The following is a 19,186-nucleotide window of genomic DNA, read 5'->3' as shown; positions in this document are numbered from 1 at the left end:
GGGTCAAACGGTCTTTGTGAACTTTAAATCCTGGGGCTTTGGCTTCTTCCTGCATGATGAAGGTGCGGGAGGGCATTCGTTTCCAAAATAAGGCAGTCTCATCCATGTTAAAAACTTGTTCGGGCTTATATCCCCCCTCCTCAATGATCGCCTTGAATTTATTGTTCACGAAGGCTTCTGCCTCAGCGGTATCCGCAGACGCCATCTCACCGTGCAGACAAACATTTTTAAGTCCAAAGCGTTTCTTAAACTTTTCAAACCAGCCCTTGCTTGCATTAAATGCGCTTGGCACTTTGTCAGCAGCACTTGCTGGGGGCCTGGCATCCTCTCCCACTGTGTCAGCAGCACTTGCTGAGGGCCCGGCATCCTCTCCCTCTTCCCCGTCACTGACAGCAAAGTTTTCATACAGCATTCTCGCTTTTGTGCAGATAACGTTTGTATCCAGGGTTATGTTTTTTTCCTGCAGTCATTAGTCCACAGAGCTAATGCCGTCTCCATCCGTACCATGGTCTTGTTGCGGACAGTTACAACCCTTTTTGCATTCGTATTAAAATTGACTGCTGCTGTCGTCCTTATGTTTTTTTCCTCCTTCTTTATGTAACGAACGGAAGATTCATTGATTCCGTAATGGCGAGCAACGGCTGCATAGCTTTTACCTTCCCTTAGCATGTCCAGAAGTTTAACTTTATCTGAGATAGGTAGCATCTTCCGCCGTTTGGGCCCATCCGCAGGTGCTTTTGTCGGTCCAGGCCGTTTAATTCGACATTATGGGTTTAGGAGATGTTCGAAATTACAAGATAATTTGGCCAACTTAATGTAAATTTGCCAAGCTGTTTTATGTACGTACACATAACTGCACGAGACGACAAAATGATAGCACAATTCGTAGCATGTTTTGATACAAGAAGCGGGAGTGAGTTTTTAGCGAATCAGAATGCAGAGCACAATGCACCAAAACAAAAAAAATGCATTATGAAAATCCGCGAAATAGCGAATCCGCGATAAGTGAACCGCGAAGTGGCGAGGGATCACTGTAGTGCTAACTGCTTTCATTGAGCCAGTGTTACAGGTAACCATGTCTCTCTCTCTCTCAATTTCAATTTCAATTTAAGGGACTTTATTGGCATGGGAAACATATGTTTACATTGCCAAATCAAGTGAAATAGATAATAAACAAAAGTGAAATAAACAATAAAAAATGAACATTAAACATTACACTCAGAAAAGTTCCAAAAGAATAAAGACATTTCAAATGTCATATTATGTATATATACAGTGTTGTAATGATGTGCAAATAGTTAAAGTACAAAAGGGAAAATAAGGTGCTTGTTCTTCACTGGTTGCCCTTTTCTTGTGGCAACAGGTCACAAATCTTGCTGCTGTGATGGCACACTGTGGTATTGGGAGTTTATCAAAATTGGATTTGTTTTCGAATTCTTTGTGGGTTAGGAAGTGCAGCTCAGTTTCCACCTCATTTTGTGGTCAGTGTGCTCATAGCCTGTCTTCTCTTGAGAGCCAGGTCTGCCTTCAGCGGCCTTTCTCAATAGCAATGCTCACTGAGTCTGTACATAGTCAAAGATTTCCTTAATTTAGGGTCAGTCACAGTTGTCAGGTAATCTGTGTACTCTCTGTTTAGGGCCAAATAGCATTCTAGTTTGATCTGTTTTTTTGTAAATTCTTTCCAATGTGTCAAGTAATTATATTTTTGTTTTCTTATGATATGGTTGGGTCTAATTGTGTTTCTGTCCTGGGGCTCTGTGGGGTCTGTTTGTGTTTGTGAACAGAGCCCCAGGACCAGCTTGCTTAGGGGGTGCTTCTCCAGGTTCATCTCTCTGTAGGTGATGGCTTTGTTATGGAAGGTTTGGGAATCTCTTCCTTTTAGGTGGTTGTAGAATTTAACGGCTGTTTTCTGGATTTTGATAATTAGCGGGTATCGGCCTAATTTTGCTCTGTATGCATTATTTGGTGTTTTACGTTGCACACTGAGGATATTTATGCAGAATTCTGCATGTCGAATTTTATGTTCCTTTTGATGGCATAGAAGGCCCTTCTTGCCTTCTCTCTCTCTCTCTCTCTCTCTCTCTCTCAGGGATCTAAAGTTAGATAACATATTGTTGGATGCAGAGGGCCACTGTAAGCTGGCAGACTTTGGCATGTGTAAGGAGGGCATCATCAACGGAGTTACCACCACCACATTCTGTGGCACGCCCGACTACATAGCGCCTGAGGTGAGCTTTTTATTTTTATTTTTATTTTACCTTTATTTAACCAGGTAAGCCAGTTGAGAACAAGTTCTCATTTACAACTGCGACCTGGCCAAGATAAAGCAAAGCAGTGCGATTAAAAACAACAACACAGAGTTACATATGGGGTAAAACAAAACATAAAGTCAAAAATACAACAGAAAATATATATACAGTGTGTGCAAATGTACCAAGTTATGGAGGTAAGGCAATAAATAGGCTATTGTGCAAAATAATTACAATTAGTATTAACACTGGAATGATAGATGTGCAAGAGATTATGTGCAAATGAGCAAAATAAATAACAATATGGGGATGAGGTAGTTGGGTGGGCTAATTTCATATGGGCTGTGTACAGGTGCAGTGATCGGTAAGGTGCTCTGACAACTGATGCTTAAAGTTAGTGAGGGAGATAAGAGTCTCCAGCTTCAGAGATTTTTGCAATTCGTTCCAGTCATTGGCAGCAGAGAACTGGAAGGAATGGCGGCCAAAGGAGGTGTTGGCTTTGGGGATGACCAGTGAGAGATACCTGCTGGAGCGCAGACCACGGGTGGGTGTTGCTATGGTGACCAATGAGCTAAGATAAGGCGGGGATTTGCCTAGCAGTGATTTATAGATGGCCTGGAGCCAGTGGGTTTGGCGACAAATATGTAGTGAGGACCAGCCAACAAGAGCGTACAGGTCACAGTGGTGGGTAGTTGTCACGCCCTGGCTCTGGGACTCTGTTATGTTGAGCCAGGGTGTGTTGTTTCTATGTGTTTTGTGTGCTAGGGTGATTTTCTAGTTCATTTGTTTCTGTGTTGGCCGGTGTGGTTCTCAATCAGAGGCAACGTGTATCAGCTGTTGCTTGTTGTCTCTGATTGGGAACCATACTTAGGCAGCCTGTTTCCCACAGTGTGTTGTGGGATCTTGTTCCGTATGGTTTGTATTGTAACCAAGGGACTTCACGTTTCGTATCGTTTGTTGTTTTGTTCGTGTGGTGTTCTCTAAAAAATAAAGTATGTTCGCCTTGGTCCTCTGTGTTTGACGATCGTGACAGTAGTATATGGGGATTTGGTGACAAAACGGATGGCACTGTGATAGACTACATCCAATTTGCTGAGTAGAGTGTTGGAGGCTATTTTGTAAATGACATCGCCGAAGTCAAGGATCGGTAGGATAGTCCGTTTTACGAGGGCCTGTTTGGCAGCATGAGTGAAGGAAGCTTTGTTGCGAAATAGGAAGCCAATTCTAGATTTAACTTTGGATTGGAGATTCTTAATGTGAGTCTGGAAGGAGAGTTTACAGTCTAACCAGACACCTAGGTATTTGTAGTTGTCCACATACTCTAGGTCAGACCCGTCGAGAGTAGTGATTCTAGTCGGGTGGGCGGGTGCCAGCAGCGTTCGATTGAAGAGCATGCATTTAGCTTTACTAGTGTTTAAGAGCAGTTGGAGGCTACTGAAGGAGTGTTGTATGGCATTGAAGCTCGTTTGGAGGTTTGTTAACACAGTGTCCAATGAAGGGCCAGATGTATACAAAATCGTGTTGTCTGCGTAGAGGTGGATCTGAGAGTCACCAGCAGCAAGAGCGACATCATTGATGTACACAGAGAAAAGAGTCGGCCCAATAATTGAACCCTGTGGCACCCCCATAGAGACTGCCATAGGTCCAGACAACAGGCCCTCCGATTTGACACATTGAACTCTATCTGAGAAGTAGTTGGTGAACCAGGCGAGGCAGTCATTTGAGAAACCAAGGCTATTTAGTCTGCCAATAAGAATGCGGTGGTTGACGGAGTCGAAAGCCTTGGCCAGGTCAATGAAGACGGCTGCACAGTACTGTCTATTATCGATCGCGGTTATAATATTGTTTAGGACCTTGAGCGTGGCTGAGGTGCACCCATGACCAGCTCGGAAACCGGATTGCATAGCGGAGAAGGTACGGTGGGATTCGAAATGGTCAGTGATCTGTTTGTTAACTTGGCTTTCAAAAACTTTCGAAACGCAGGGCAGGATGGATATAGGTCTGTAACAGTTTGGATCTAGAGTGTCACCCCCTTTGAAGAGGGGGATGACCGCAGCAGCTTTCCAATCTCTGGGGATCTCAGATGTTACGAAAGAGAGGTTGAACAGGCTAGTAATAGGGGTTGCGACAATTTCAGCGGCTAGTTTTAGAAAGAAAGGGTCCAGATTGTCTAGCCCAGATGATTTGTAGGGGTCCAGATTTTGCAGCTCTTTCAGAACATCAGCTGTCTGAATTTGTGTGAAGGAGAAGCGGGGGGGCATGGGCATGTTGCAGCAGAGGGTGCAGAGCTGGTGGCCGGGGTAGTGGTATCCAGGTGGAAAGCATGGCCAGCCGTAGCAAAATGCTTGTTGAAATTCTCGATTATTGTAGATTTATCGGTGGTGATAGTGTTTCCTAGCCTCAGTGCAGTGGGCAGCTGGGAGGAGGTGCTCTTATTCTCCATGGACTTTACAGTGTCCCAAAACTTTTTGGAGTTAGTGCTACAGGATGCAAATTTCTGTTTGAAAAAGCTAGCCTTTGCTTTCCTAACTGCTTGTGTATATTGGTTTCTGACTTCCCTGAAAAGTTGCATATCGCGGGGGCTATTTGATGCTAATGCAGCACACCACAGGATGTTTTTGTGCTGGTCAAGGGAGGGCAGTCAAGTCTGAGGAGAAACAGGGGCTATAGCTGTTCTTAGTTCTGTATTAGTTCTTAGGGTCTGTAGAAAGCGGCAACAGTGAGAGACTTATTTCTGGAAAGGTGGATTTTTAGAAGTAGAAGCTCAAACTGTTTGGGCACAGACCTGGATAGTATGATAGAGCTCTGCAGGCTATCTCTACAGTAGATTGCAACTCCACCCCCTTTGGCAGTTCTATCTAGATGGAAAATGTTGTAGTTGGGGATGGACATTTCTGAATTTTTTGTGGCCTTCCTAAGCCAGGATTCAGACACTGCTAGAACATCAGGGTTGGCGGAGTGTGCTAACGCAGTGAATAACTCAAACTTAGGAAGTAGACTTCTGATGTTAACGTGCAGAAAACCAAGGCTTTTACGGTTACAGAAATCAACAAATGATAGCTCCTGGGGAGTAGGAGTGATTCTGGGGGCTGCAGGGCCTGGGTTAGCCTCTACATCACCAGAGGAACAGAGGAACAGAGGAGGACTAGAATAAGGATACGGTTAAAGGCTTTAAGAACTGGTCTTCTAGTGCGTTGGGTACAGAGAATAAAGGGGGCAGATTTCCGGGCGTTGTAGAAAAGATTCAGGGCATTATGTACAGACAAGGATATGGAAGGATATGAGTACAGTGGAGGTAAACCTAAGCGTTGGGTAACAATGAAAGAGATAGCATTACTGGAGGCACCGATTGAGCCGTCTCGGCGTGTATGGGGGGTGGAACAAAGGAACTATTTGAGGCAGTTTGAGAGGGACTTGGGGTTCAACAGTGAAATTGTATAATAAGAACTAACCCAAACAGCAATAGGCTAGGCATATTGACATGGGAGACAGGCATAATGCAATCACAGGTGTTATTAGAGAGAGCTAAGACAACAACTGGTAATGGCGATAAAGTTTGGGCTGAGGCTAAACAGAATAAACAGGACAGAGTACCGTATAAAGGAACAGTCCAGCAGGCATCAGCTGTGCAGCTGAGTGATCATAAGGTCCAGTGAACAGCAATATGTGAGTCCAAGAGCAGTTGAAATTGGTGCTTCAGCACAGCGAGCAGGAAGCACGGTTGTAGTATGTGTGTGCTAGCGGGCCGGGGCTAGTAGATGGATCTTCGTGGTCGTCGCAACGGGAAGCCTGTTGAAACCACAGACGATTACATCGGCAGACCAGTCGTGATGGATCGGCAGGGCTCCGTGTGGACTCTAGGAGGTCCCGTCCGGTTGACAGAGAGGTAGATAGCCGGGAGATGTGCTTGACTCAAGGCTAGCTCAAGGCTGATTAGCCAACAACAACGTTCATATGGTTGCAGCTAGCTAGTTGCGATTATCCAGTCCAGTGATTCAGTGATTCCGGCAGAAAATCCGATAGGTTCTGGGTCGATAAGTCGCTGTGCAGACAGTGCAGACTGGCCGATAATAGTCCAGACTAGAGCTGGCTGGTAGGTAGTGCAGGCCACGGACAATGGAGAAAAAGCCGCTAACGGTGGCTAATAGCAAGTAGCTAGTTAGCTGGTTAGCTGGCTACTCCCGTCCGGTAGACAGAGAGGTAGATAGCCGGGGCTAGCTCAAGGCTCAAGGCTAACTGGTGCTACGGGGGCAGTGGTGATTAGCCTACAGCAACATCCATTCGACATCCATTCGGTTGCGGCTAGCTAGATCCTGTGTTAAGGTCCAGTGATTCAGTTATTCCGGCAGAAAATCCAATGTTCTTGGTGAAAACCGCTAACGGTGGCTAATAGCAAGTAGCTAGTTAGCTAGTTAGCTGTCTGGCTAGTTTCAACTGGAGATAAAGGTGAGTAAATAATAGAATCCGTTCCACATTGAGTGAGGCGGGTTGCAGGAAAGTATATTTAGTAGAAGGATGAAAAGTGTGATAGGGAAATATATACGTAAAATAAAAAAAATAAAAAACAACTGGCTATTTACATGGACACACAAGAGAACACGACCGCACTGCTACGCTATCTTGGAGCTGAGCCGGTATTATGCTAATTTCTGTCCCCTAAGGTATATCTAAACTGTCCCTCGTCTCTGACGTGTGATGGCAGTGTTTTTAGATCCTTGAATGATAACGTGTGTGTGTAGATCCTACAGGAACTGGAGTATGGTCCATCAGTGGACTGGTGGGCTCTGGGTGTGTTAATGTATGAGATGTTGGCTGGCCAGCCTCCATTTGAAGCAGACAATGAAGACGACCTGTTTGAGTCTATCCTCCATGATGATGTCCTCTACCCCGTCTGGCTCAGCAAGGAGGCTGTATCCATCCTCAGAGCTGTACGTACCATCACTCCATCATTGTACGCCTTTATCTCATCCATCCATCCATCCCTCATATCTGTGTACTGATCTTTCTTTCTTTCTTTCTCTAACGTCTTTGTGTCTGTACTGATGTCTCTCTCTCTCTCTCTCACTGATGTCTCTCTCTCTCCCTCTGTGTGTGTGTGTGTGTGTGTGTGTGTGTGTGTGTGTGTGTGTGTATAGTTTATGACTAAGAACCCAGGCCAGAGGTTAGGGTGTGTGTTGTCTCAGGGTTGTGAGGAGGCCATTAAGAAACACTCGTTCTTCAAAGACATCGACTGGACGCTGCTGGAGCTGAGACGACTCAAACCCCCCTTCAAACCACGCATTGTAAGTCACACACCCACGCACACACAAACACGTGTCTCCTGGTTGACTCCGCCTTCTCACTCTCTCTCCCACTGTCTCTCTCTCCTCTCCTTCTTTCTATGTAGAAGACAAGGCGTGATGTGAATAACTTTGACCAGGACTTCACCAGAGAAGACCCAGTGTTAACTCCCACTGACGAGGCTGTTATCAGACAGATAAACCAGGAGGACTTTAAAGGTTTCTCTTTCTGTGCAGAGACACAGATCTGAGAACGTAGATGCCCTCTAGGGTTTAGATGTGTGTGTGTGTGTGTGTGTATAAAACCTGTGTTGATTGTTTACGAAGTGTTGTGTCCGTAGAGGAGTCTTGACACGTGGACCGGTGCTACTGGTTACAATTATTACTGCTGCCTGCAAAAAATAAATAAATAAAAACATTTGTCAAATACCTGTGTGTTGTGCTTTATTTGGTTTTTCTGGTACAATGGAACCAATGGAATAGTCCAAAAAGTGCAAACTCCAAGGTAAATGAAGTGCATTGGCTGGATATGTATTGTATTTGTTATTTGTTTAATATTGTTTTGGTTTGTACTGCTTTTTTTTCATTTGCGTCGGCGTCCCATTGGCTCATTTCAACTACCTTCACCAATCAGAGACGAGTAGTCCTCAACGTAGTACAGACCACCTCACTCTCATTCCCTATATCTGTCCTGTGTGAGTCTCTATCTGTGTACGGCGTGTGTTATGTGTTTGGCTTTGAGACTGACATGATGTCCCTGTCACTTTTGTTTCCATAGTAACCACCATCACCCCAACCCCCTTCCTCCCAGAAGCCATCTCATTCAGCCAAAAACACTTTTAGTGTTTCTGCCTCTGCTTTTCTATCCGTTTCCTTTTATGTTCTGTTTTGTAATCGTACCCTTCCCTATATAGTACACTACTTTATGTACACACACACGCACACACGCACGCGCACGCACACACACAAAGAGCGACTTACAGTTAGTGAGTGCATACATTTTTTCATACTGGCCCCCCATGGGAAACGAACCCACAACCCTGGCGTTGCAAGCGCCATGCTCTACCAACTGAGCTACACGGGACTGTATAGTGTACAGTGTTAAGGCTCTGTCGTAGCCGGCCGCGACCGGGAGACCCATGGGGCGGCGCACAATTGGCCCAGCGTCGTCCAGGGTAGGGGAGGGAATGGCCAGCAGGGATGTAGCTCAGTTGGTAGAGCATGGTGTTTGCAACGCCAGGGTTGTGGGTTCGTTTCCCATGGGGGGCCAGTATGAAAAAATAAAAATAATAATGTATGCACTCACTAACTGTAAGTCACTCTGGATAAGAGCGTCTGCTAAATGACTAAAATGTAAATGTAATGCTAGAATCCTTAGTTGCTACATCCATTTCTGGACTTATAAAGTAATGATATATACCCATTGATTCTTGAAGAATATAACTTATAAATGCCTCATGAGCTTAGGTCAACTGTCGTACCCCATCAGAACCCAAAATATAAACTTGTTTTACTCCAATGTTTGTAAACACATTTTTTTTATTTTAGCTTTATTTAACTAGGCAAGTCAGTTAAGAACAAATTCTTATTTACAATGACGGCCTACACCGGCCAAACCCGGACGACGCTGGGTCAATTGTGCGCCGCCCTATGGGACTCCCAATCACGGCCTGAAACTTTCCGAATGCACCGTATTATAGCTCTGAGTGCATGTGAGGACATGAAGACTCCCATGTTGTAACAAGACATGGTTCAGTGTGATGAAATGACTGTGTCAGCATGCAGACACCAACCAAACATCAAACCACAGAAAGACAGCATCCTGTTTTGATGTGCAGCACGCCACAAAGCAGATCACACAGGAAACTGGTTCTTCACTAACTGACACAATGGCACCATAGGACAGATTTATATAAGATAGAAAAGAAGGGATTACTAATAGAGAGAGAGAGAGAGAGACAGCAAAGGAGAGGGAAATGCAGTGATGGACATTTTGGAAGCTAGATTGAGAAATGGTTATCTTTTGGCAGATGACCTCTGTCTATAGATACACAAAGTTCAAATGTTTAACATGTCCATGTCTGAGGAAGGATTCTGGAGTCTTTCTGTAACTTTCTGAGATGGCAACACCTGCTCCTGTCCTGGATCTGCTACTGGCTGCTCTGGAGGAGCTGGTCGAAAAAGACATGAAGACATTTCACTGGTACCTGTCTCAGAGTGTACCAGTTGGCTTTCCTCTCATCCCCAAGGGCCACCTGGAGAACGCTGACAGGCAGGACACCGTGGATAAGATGGTGAACACTTACGGCCATGATGGAGCTATGAAGATCTCACTGGAAATCCTGAGGAAGATGAACCAGAAGGATCTCACCAAGACGTTAACGGCAGATCACCAAGGTTGATGTACCATATTCACACCTACACTGCTTAGTATTGCTTAAGAAAACAAATGCACTGAAATAAATCTGTCTTGGAGTTGACAGAAAACTATATAAAATAGTATGTATAAAATATTTAAATTTTTTCTCTCAAATTTTCTCTCTATCTCTATATGTAGAGGCTGAGGTTGAGGTAGCAGCTGCCTCAATTCCAGTTCCTGCCTCTCCTGTCTACTTCACTTGTACAGCTCAGACTGGCGGCCATGTTGTGGCCCCTTCGCTCTCCGGCTGCCATATTGATGGTCCAGTTCACTTCAACATCAGAGTCAACTCATTAGACGACGGTAAGTCGCCTACATAATACACACGGGAGGGAATGTTGGAGCTCTCAAAATTGATGAAGAAATCACCTTTGTGTAAATGTGTAAAACTACTCTCTGTCTCCCCCCCAGAGCCCATAGTTCCATCTCAAGCGTCACCTGCCCATTTTACCATGTTTCCACCTGAACCTGTAAATACTGAAGACAACGGTAATACTGATAGAAGGGGTGTATGCCAGTGTTACTGTAGATCTGTATAGAGAAGGTTGTTTGGCAGTGGTAAGAACAGGGAAACGCTTTGGAACTTAAGTTGTTTTGGTAAGAAGAACCACAACATGGCAGCGTTGTCCAGTAACCTGTAGTTTACAGAGATTAAGATTAAACAACCATTAGCCTTCATTATTATACTGCAGTCTTTAAACAGTTTCAGTTTGAGTGTAATATTTACAGGATAATCCACAGAACTGTCTATTTTACTTTCACAGGAACCTTTGTATACCGTGTTTTTCCCTTGTTTATTTTACCAGATGAACGAATCAAGAGTTGTCAAAGTAAACTCAAACGCAATCTGCGTAGTAGGTTCTTCAGTGTGTTTGAGGGACTGGCCAGCCACGGGAACAGACAACTTCTCAACAAGATCTACACAGAGCTCTACATCACAGAGGCTGGAAATACAGAGGTCAATAATGAACATGAGGTGAGACAGATTGAGACAACATCCAGAAGAACAGCAACACAAGAAACACCAATCAAATGCAACGACATCTTTCAGCCCTTACTTGGGCAAGATCAATCCATCAGAACTGTGCTGACGAAGGGAGTCGCTGGCATTGGGAAAACCGTCTCAGTGCAGAAGTTCATTCTGGACTGGGCAGATGGAAAAGCCAATCAAGATCTCCAGTTGATATTTCCTATTTCTTTTCGAGAGCTGAATTTGATGAGAAAGAAAATATGTAGTTTGATCGAACTTCTCAATGGCTTATTTACGGAAACAAAAGAAACTGAAATATCAAACTACAACAATTATCAGGTGCTGTTTGTCTTTGATGGTCTGGATGAGTGTCGACTTCCTCTAGACTTCCAGAACAATGACATGCTGTTTGAATTAACCGAGTCAACCTCAGTGGATGTGCTGCTAACAAACCTCATCAAGGGGAATCTGCTTCCCTCTGCTCAACTTTGGATAACCACCAGACCTGCAGCAGCCAATCAAATCCCTCCTGAGTGTGTTGACCAGGTGACAGAGGTACGAGGGTTCAATGACCCACAGAAGGAAGAGTACTTCAGGAATAGAATCAGCGATGAGAACCTGGCCAGCAGAATCATCACACACATAAAGACATCAAGGAGCCTCTACATCATGTGCCACATACCCATTTTCTGTTGGATCTCAGCCATTGTTCTGGAGAGGAAGCTGGGGAAAGCAGGGAGTGGAGAGATGCCAAAGACCCTGACTCAGATGTACTCACACTTCCTGGCTTTTCAGGAGAAAGACATCAGTCTCAGGCTTGAGGGAAGAGGAACACCTGACCCTGACTGGATGAGAAAGAACATCATGTCCCTGGGAAAACTGGCTTTCCAACAACTGGAGAAAGGCAACCTGATCTTCTATGAGGAAGACCTGAGAGAGTGTGGCATAAACATTGGTCAGGCATCAGTGTACTCAGGAGTGTGTACTGAGATTTTCAGTGAGGAACTGACCTTATGCCAGGGAAAGGTGTTCTGCTTTGTTCATCTAAGCATTCAGGAGTTTATGGCTGCCCTGTATGTGTTTCTCACATTCATCAACGACAATGTGAATCTATTAGCCAAACAGCAATCATTTCTTAGACATTTTCCATTTGGAAATTCAACCACAACCAGCTTCTACAAAGCAGCAGTTGACAAGGCATTACAGAGTGAGAGTGGACACCTGGACCTGTTCCTCCGATTCCTTCTGGGCCTCTCACTGGAGTCCAATCAGATTCTCCTACGAGGCTTGCTAACTCAGAGAATAAGTAGATCACATACCAACAAGGAAACAGTCAAGTGCATCAAGGAGAAGATCAAGGCGAATCCTTCTCCAGAGAGATGCATCAATCTGTTCCACTGTCTTAATGAACTGCATGACCATTCTCTAGTGGAAGAGATCCAAAGCTACCTGAGCTCAGGAAGTCTCTCTAGGGCCAAACTCTCACCTGCACAGTGGTCAGCTCTGGTCTTTGTGTTGCTGACTTCAGAAGAGGAGCTGGATGAGTTTGAGCTGAAGAAATACTCCAGGTCAGAGGAGGGTCTTCTGAGACTGCTGCCGGTCGTCAAAGCCTCCAGAGCAGCCCTGTGAGTACAAGATCAGCAACAATAGCTCAGATCTCATCATCAGACACACATTCTTCTCACTCTTTCTGTTTAGTCAGGTAAAGAGTTGTGTTTATATATTCTATTTCCTAGACTGAGGCGATGCAAACTCACAGAGAGATGCTGTGAAGCGTTGGCCGCAGCTCTCAGCTCAAACTCCTCACACCAGAGAGAGCTGGACCTGAGTGACAACGACCTGCAGGATTCAGGAGTGAAGCTGCTCTCTGCTGGACTGGCAAGTCCACAGTGTAAACTGGAAACATTAAGGTCAGCATTTCTGTGATTTTACAACATGATCATTATTTCCACAATGAATGTAAAATCAATGTTGTCTAGTATATTTTAGCAAAGCATCAGTATTTGTTTGTTATGTATGTCCCCTATTCATTTGATCTATTTTAATTCTAGCCTGAGGCGATGCAAACTCACAGAGAGATGCTGTGAAGCGTTGGCCTCAGCTCTCAGCTCAAACTCCTCACACCTGAGAGAGCTGGACCTGAGTGACAACGACCTGCAGGATTCAGGAGTGAAGCTGCTCTCTGCTGGACTGGCAAGTCCACACTGTAAACTAGAGGTAGTAAGGTGAGTGATTTATAAACAATCTGATTATACTGGTAAAAAAAACAAGTATATAAATGTAATATATATATTTATAATATAATAATAATAATATGAACTGTAATATTAATAATATATATTCACCACTTTTAGAGGCAGCTAAATGTCAAATGTTTTTCTCTTTTTGTTTAAAGGTTGTCACTTTGTGGTGTCACAGAGGAAGGATGTGCTTTGCTAGCCTCCTCTCTTAATTCCAACCCCTCACACCTGAGAGAGCTGGACTTGAGCTATAATCACCCAGGAGACTCAGGAGTGAAGCTGCTCTCTGCTGTACTGGAAGATCCACACTGTAAACTGGAGAAACTTAGGTAAGAATGAATTTGGAAAACAAAGCTATTAACGGTTTGGGATTGAGTGAAACTGTGAATCACAGCCCTGTTTTTCTGCCTCTCTGACAGTGTGGAGTGCTGTGCTGAGTTCAGGATCAGACCAGGACCACAGAGATGTGAGTATGTACATTATGTGTGTGTGTGTGTGTGTGTGTGTGTGTGTGTTATTTTACTATGCGTTTCATAATTTGTTCAGATGCCTGTGAGCTCACACTGGATCCAAACACAGCACACAAAGAGCTCTCGCTGTCTGACGAGAACAGGACGGTGACGCGAGGGAAAGAGCAGCCGTTTCCTGATCACCCAGAGAGATTTAACTACTGGAGGCAGGTGCTGTGTCGAGAGGGTCTGGATGGGCACTGCTATTGGGAGGCAGAGTGTAGTGGGAGAGCTCTGATGGGAGTAGCTTACAGAGGGATCAGCAGGAGAGGAGAGGGACATGACTGCTGGCTTGGACGAAACGCTGTATCCTGGAGTCTGAACTGCTCTAATGACAGTTACACTGCCTGGCACAATGACAAGAGCACTGCCATAACCATCCCCTCTCTCTCTAACAGAGTAGGAGTTTATCTGGACTGGACGGCCGGCACTCTGTCCTTCTACAGTGTCTCTAGCACACTGACCCACCTGCACACGTTCCACTCCACGTTCACTGAGCCCCTCTATCCAGGGTTTAGGCTAGGCTGGGTGGACTCATCAGTGTCCTTGTGTCAGGTAGAATAGCCTCTCTGGAGGAACACCTGCGATTTCAGGGAGATCACACACGTTTTTGTGTGTAACATAGTTGACAAAGTGATTATATCAACTAATAGAGGAGAGTAGGCTAATTAATTTGAAGCAGCGAATTCTGAGTGTGTAAATAATGCAACAAAGTTGTGCTTTTAATACAATAAGTAGGCTAACGCATGCAAAGCAGAAAGACGACGAATAATATGAGGGACAACAAAAATATTTTCAGCTCAAAGTTGTCTGTCTGACCAACCGACTCTGCCGCAATGATCTCTGTCCAGCCTGGTCTCATAGAGTAGACGTATCATAGTAAGTGTAAATCCGGGACACTCAAATGAGTATGTTATGTTACGTTTGGTATGGTTACATAAGACAGATGGTTACTTAATTCATCAGATTCTAGGCCCTGTCTAAGGGGGGGGCAGAGGGGGGTGGGGTTCTACTAAGCTACATGGAATTGGAATTGTTTTAAGAAGGTCGTACCAAGGATCATTTAGCGATTTGATTTTGAATTGTAAGACCCATTGAAGTTAAAAAATAAAGTACAAAAATGATGAAAAATACTTTTTGGTCTTACTGCTAATATTAACCCATACAAAAGCATTGAATAACAGATTCACTACATGGAACAACAGATAGTCCCTAAAAAATATCAAAAGGAAGTTTGTTCTGAAGCGTCTCTCCTATATCTGAGAGATATACGGTACCAGTCAAAAGTTTGGACACACCTACTCATTCCAGGGTTTTTCTTTATTTTTACTATTTTCTACACTGTAGAATAATAGTGAAGACATCAAAACTATGAAATAACACATATGGAATCATGTAGTAACCAAAAAAGTGTTTTAGATATATAAAAAGTGTTTTTTTAGTAATCAAAATATATTTTAGATTCTTCAAAGTAGCCACCCTTTGCCTTGATGACAGCTTTGCATACAACAAGCTTCATGAAGAATGCTTTTCCAACAGTCTTGAAGGAGTTCCCACATATGCTGAGCACTTGTTGGCTGCTTTTCCTTCACTCTGTGGTCCAACTCATCCCAAACCATCTCAATTGGGTTGAGGTCGGGGGATTGTGGAGGCCAGGTCATCTGATGCAGCAGTCAATCACTCTCCTTCTTGGTCAAATAGCCCTTACACAGCCTGGAGGTGTGTTTTGGGTCATTGTCCTGTTGAAAAACAAATGATAGTCCCACTAAGCGCAAACCAGATGAGATGGCGTATCGCTGCAGAATGCTGTGGTAGCCATGCTGGTTAAGTGTGCCTTGAATTCTAAATAAATCATGGACTGTGTCACCAGCAAAGCACCCCCACACCATCACACCTCCTCCTCCATGCTTCACGGTGGGAACCACACATGTGGAGATCATCCGTTCACCTACTCTGCGTCTCACAAAGACACGGCGGTTGGAACCAAAAATCTCAAATTTGGACTCATTAGACCAAAGGACAGATTTCCACTGGTCTAATGTCCATTGCTCGTGTTTCTTGGCCCAAGCGAGTGGCACAGCAGTCTAAGGCACTGCATCTCAGTGCTTGAGGCGTCACTACAGACCCCCTGGTTCGATTCCAGGCTGTATCACAACCGGCCGTGATTGGGAGTCCCATAGGGCGGCACACAATTGGCCCAGCGTCGTCCGGGTTTGGCCGGTGTAGGCCGTCATTGTAAATAAGAATTTGTTCTTAACTGACTTGCCTAGTTAAATAAAGGCTAAATAAAAGCAAGCCTCTTCTTCTTTTTGGTGTCCTTTAGTAGTGGTTTCTTTGCAGCAATTCGACCATGAAGGCCTGATTCACGCAGTCTCCTCTGAACAGTTGATGTTGAGATGTGTCTGGTTACTTCAACTCTGTGAAGCATTTACTTGGGCTGCAATCTGAGGTGCAGTTAACTCTAATGAAGTTATCCTCTGCAGCAGAGGTAACTCTGGGTCTTCCTTTCCTGTGGTGGTCCTCATGAGAGCCAGTTTCATCATAGCGCAACTGCCCTTGAAGAAACTTTCAAAGTTCTTGAAATGTTCTGTATTGACTGACCTTCATGTCTTAAAGTAACGATGGACTGTCGTTTCTCTTTGCTGTTCTTGCCATAATATGGACTTGGTCTTTTACCAAATAGGGCTATCTTCTGTATACCACCCCTACCTTGTCACAACAAAACTGATTGGCTTAAACATATTAAATTAACTTTTAACAAGGCACACCTGTTAATTGAAATGCATTCCAGGTGACTACCTCATGAAGCTGGTTGAGAGAATGCCGAATGTGCAAAGCTGTCATCAAGGCAAAGGGTGCCTACTTTGAAGAATCTGAAATATAAAATATATTTTGATTTTTTTAACACTTTTTTGGTTACGACATGATTCCATGTGTTATTTCATAGTTTTGTTGTCTTCATGATTATTCAACAATGTAGAAAATAGTAAAAATAAAGAAAAACCCTGGAATGACTAGGTGTCCAAACTTTTGACTGGTACTATTTATATATATATACACTGGGGAAAAAAGTATTTAGTCAGCCACCAATTGTGCAAGTTCTCCCACTTAAAAAGATGAGAGAGGCCTGTAATTTTCATCATAGGTACACGTCAACTATGACAGACTAATTGAGGGAAAAAAATCCAGAAAATCACATTGTAGGATTTTTAATGATTTTATTTGCAAATGATGGTGGAAAATAAGTATTTGGTCACCTACAAACAAGCAAGATTTCTGGCTCTCACAGACCTGTAACTTCTTCTTTAAGAGGCTCCTCTGTCCTCCACTCGTTACCTGTATTAATGGCACCTGTTTGAACTTGTTATCAGTATAAAAGACACCTGTCCACAACCTCAAACAGTCACACTCCAAACTCCACTATGGCCAAGACCAAAGAGCTGTCAAAGGACACCAGAAACAAAATTGTAGACCTGCACCAGGCTGGGAAGACTGAATCTGCAATAGGTAAGCAGCTTGGTTTGAAGAAATCAACTGTGGGAGCAATTATTAGGAAATGGAAGACATACAAGACCACTGATAATCTCCCTCGATCTGGGGCTCCACGCAAGATCTCACCCCGTGGGGTCAAAATGATCACAAGAACGGTGAGCAAAAATCCCAGAACCACACGGGGGGACCTAGAGAATGACCTGCAGAGAGCTGGGACCAAAGTAACAAAGCCTACCATCAGTAACACACTACGCCGCCAGGGACTCAAATCCTGCAGTGCCAGACGTGTCCCCCTGCTTAAGCCAGTACATGTCCAGGCCCGTCTGAAGTTTGCTAGAGTGCATTTGGATGATCCAGAAGAGGATTGGGAGAATGTCATATGGTCAGATGAAACCAAAATAGAACTTTTTGGTAAAAACTCAACTCGTCGTGTTTGGAGGACAAAGAATGCTGAGTTGCATCCAAAGAACACCATACCTACTGTGAAGCATGGGGGGTGGAAACATCATGCTTTGGGGCTGTTTTTCTGCAAAGGGACCAGGACAACTGATCCGTGTAAAGGAAAGAATGAATGGGGCCATATATCGTGAGATTTTGAGTGAAAACCTCCTTCCATCAGCAAGGGCATTGAAGATGAAACGTGGCTGGGTCTTTCAGCATGACAATGATCTCAAACACACCGCCCAGGCAACGAAGGAGTGGCTTCGTAGAAGCATTTCAAGGTCCTGGAGTGGCCTAGCCAGTCTCCAGATCTCAACCCCATAGAAAATCTTTGGAGGGGAGTTGAAAGTCCGTGTTGCCCAGCGACAGCCCCAAAACATCACTGCTCTAGAGGAGAACTGCATGGAGGAATGGGCCAAAATACCAGCAACAGTGTGTGAAAACCTTGTGAAGACTTACAGAAAACGTTTGACCTGTGTCATTGCCAACATAGGGTATATAACAAAGTATTGAGAAACTTTTGTTATTGACCAAATACTTCCACCATAATTTGCAAATAAATTCATTAAAAATCCTACAATGTGATTTTCAGGATTTTTTTTCTCATTTTGTCTGTCATAGTTGACGTGTACCTATGATGAAAATTACAGGCCTCTCTCATCTTTTTAAGTGGGAGAACTTGCACAATTGGTGGCTGACTAAATACTTTTTTTTCCCCCACTGTATATATATATATACAGTGGGGGAAAAAAAGTATTTAGTCAGCCACCAATTGTGCAAGTTCTCCCACTTAAAAAGATGAGAGAGGCCTGTCATTTTCATCATAGGTACACGTCAACTATGACAGAGAAATTGAGGAGAAAAAATCCAGAAAATCACATTGTAGGATTTTTATGAATTTATTTGCAAATTATGGTGGAAAATAAGTATTTGGTCACCTACAAACAAGCAAGATTTCTGGATCTCACAGACCTGTAACTTCTTCTTTAAGAGGCTCCTCTGTCCTCCACTCGTTACCTGTATTAATGGCACCTGTTTGAACTTGTTATCAGTATAAAAGACACCTGTCCACAACCTCAAACAGTCACACTCCAAACTCCACTATGGTCAAGACCAAAGAGCTGTCAAAGGACACCAGAAACAAAATTGTAGACCTGCACCAGGCTGGGAAGACTGAATCTGCAATAGGTAAGCAGCTTGGTTTGAAGAAATCAACTGTGGGAGCAATTATTAGGAAATGGAAGACATACAAGACCACTGATAATCTCCCTCGATCTGGGGCATACGCAAGATCTCACCCCGTGGGGTCAAAATGATCACAAGAACGGTGAGCAAAAATCCCAGAACCACACGGGGGGACCTAGTGAATGACCTGCAGAGAGCTGGGACCAAAGTAACAAAGCCTACCATCAGTAACACACTACTCCACCAGGGACTCAAATCCTGCATTGCCAGACGTGTCCCCCTGCTTAAGCCAGTACATGTCCAGGCCCGTCTGAAGTTTGCTAGAGTGCATTTGGATGATCCAGAAGAGGATTGGGAGAATGTCATATGGTCAGATGAAACCAAAATATAACTTTTTGGTAA

At 44.1% G+C, this 19,186-nt stretch overlaps 2 protein-coding genes across 2 annotated transcripts in view; both read left to right on the top strand.

The window, feature by feature from the left end:
• LOC121586923 (protein kinase C epsilon type-like) overlaps positions 1-7,957 on the top strand; it is a 35,633-nt gene extending 27,676 nt beyond the window's left edge. The window contains exons 13-16 of the mRNA XM_041904020.2: positions 2,090-2,228; positions 6,989-7,177; positions 7,385-7,531; positions 7,636-7,957. Coding sequence (XP_041759954.1) covers positions 2,090-2,228; positions 6,989-7,177; positions 7,385-7,531; positions 7,636-7,779 — 619 coding nt within the window. The 3' untranslated portion in view covers positions 7,780-7,957. The remainder of the gene's footprint in view (positions 1-2,089; positions 2,229-6,988; positions 7,178-7,384; positions 7,532-7,635) is intronic.
• A 1,370-nt stretch (positions 7,958-9,327) lies between these two features.
• On the top strand, positions 9,328-14,652 carry LOC121586853 (NLR family CARD domain-containing protein 3). The gene is made up of 9 exons (XM_041903899.2): positions 9,328-9,925; positions 10,086-10,250; positions 10,359-10,436; positions 10,754-12,542; positions 12,654-12,827; positions 12,969-13,142; positions 13,313-13,486; positions 13,577-13,623; positions 13,704-14,652. Exons 1-9 carry the CDS (start codon positions 9,649-9,651, stop codon positions 14,228-14,230), a joined length of 3,405 nt encoding a protein of 1,134 aa, XP_041759833.1. The 5' UTR covers positions 9,328-9,648; the 3' UTR covers positions 14,231-14,652.
• Positions 14,653-19,186: the final 4,534 nt, after the last annotated feature.

This window comes from Coregonus clupeaformis, chromosome 1 (assembly GCF_020615455.1).
Source record: "Coregonus clupeaformis isolate EN_2021a chromosome 1, ASM2061545v1, whole genome shotgun sequence".
NCBI lineage: Eukaryota > Metazoa > Chordata > Actinopteri > Salmoniformes > Salmonidae > Coregonus > Coregonus clupeaformis.
Note: the sequence above shows the minus strand (reverse complement) of the source record. Positions and strands in the feature narration are given on the sequence as shown.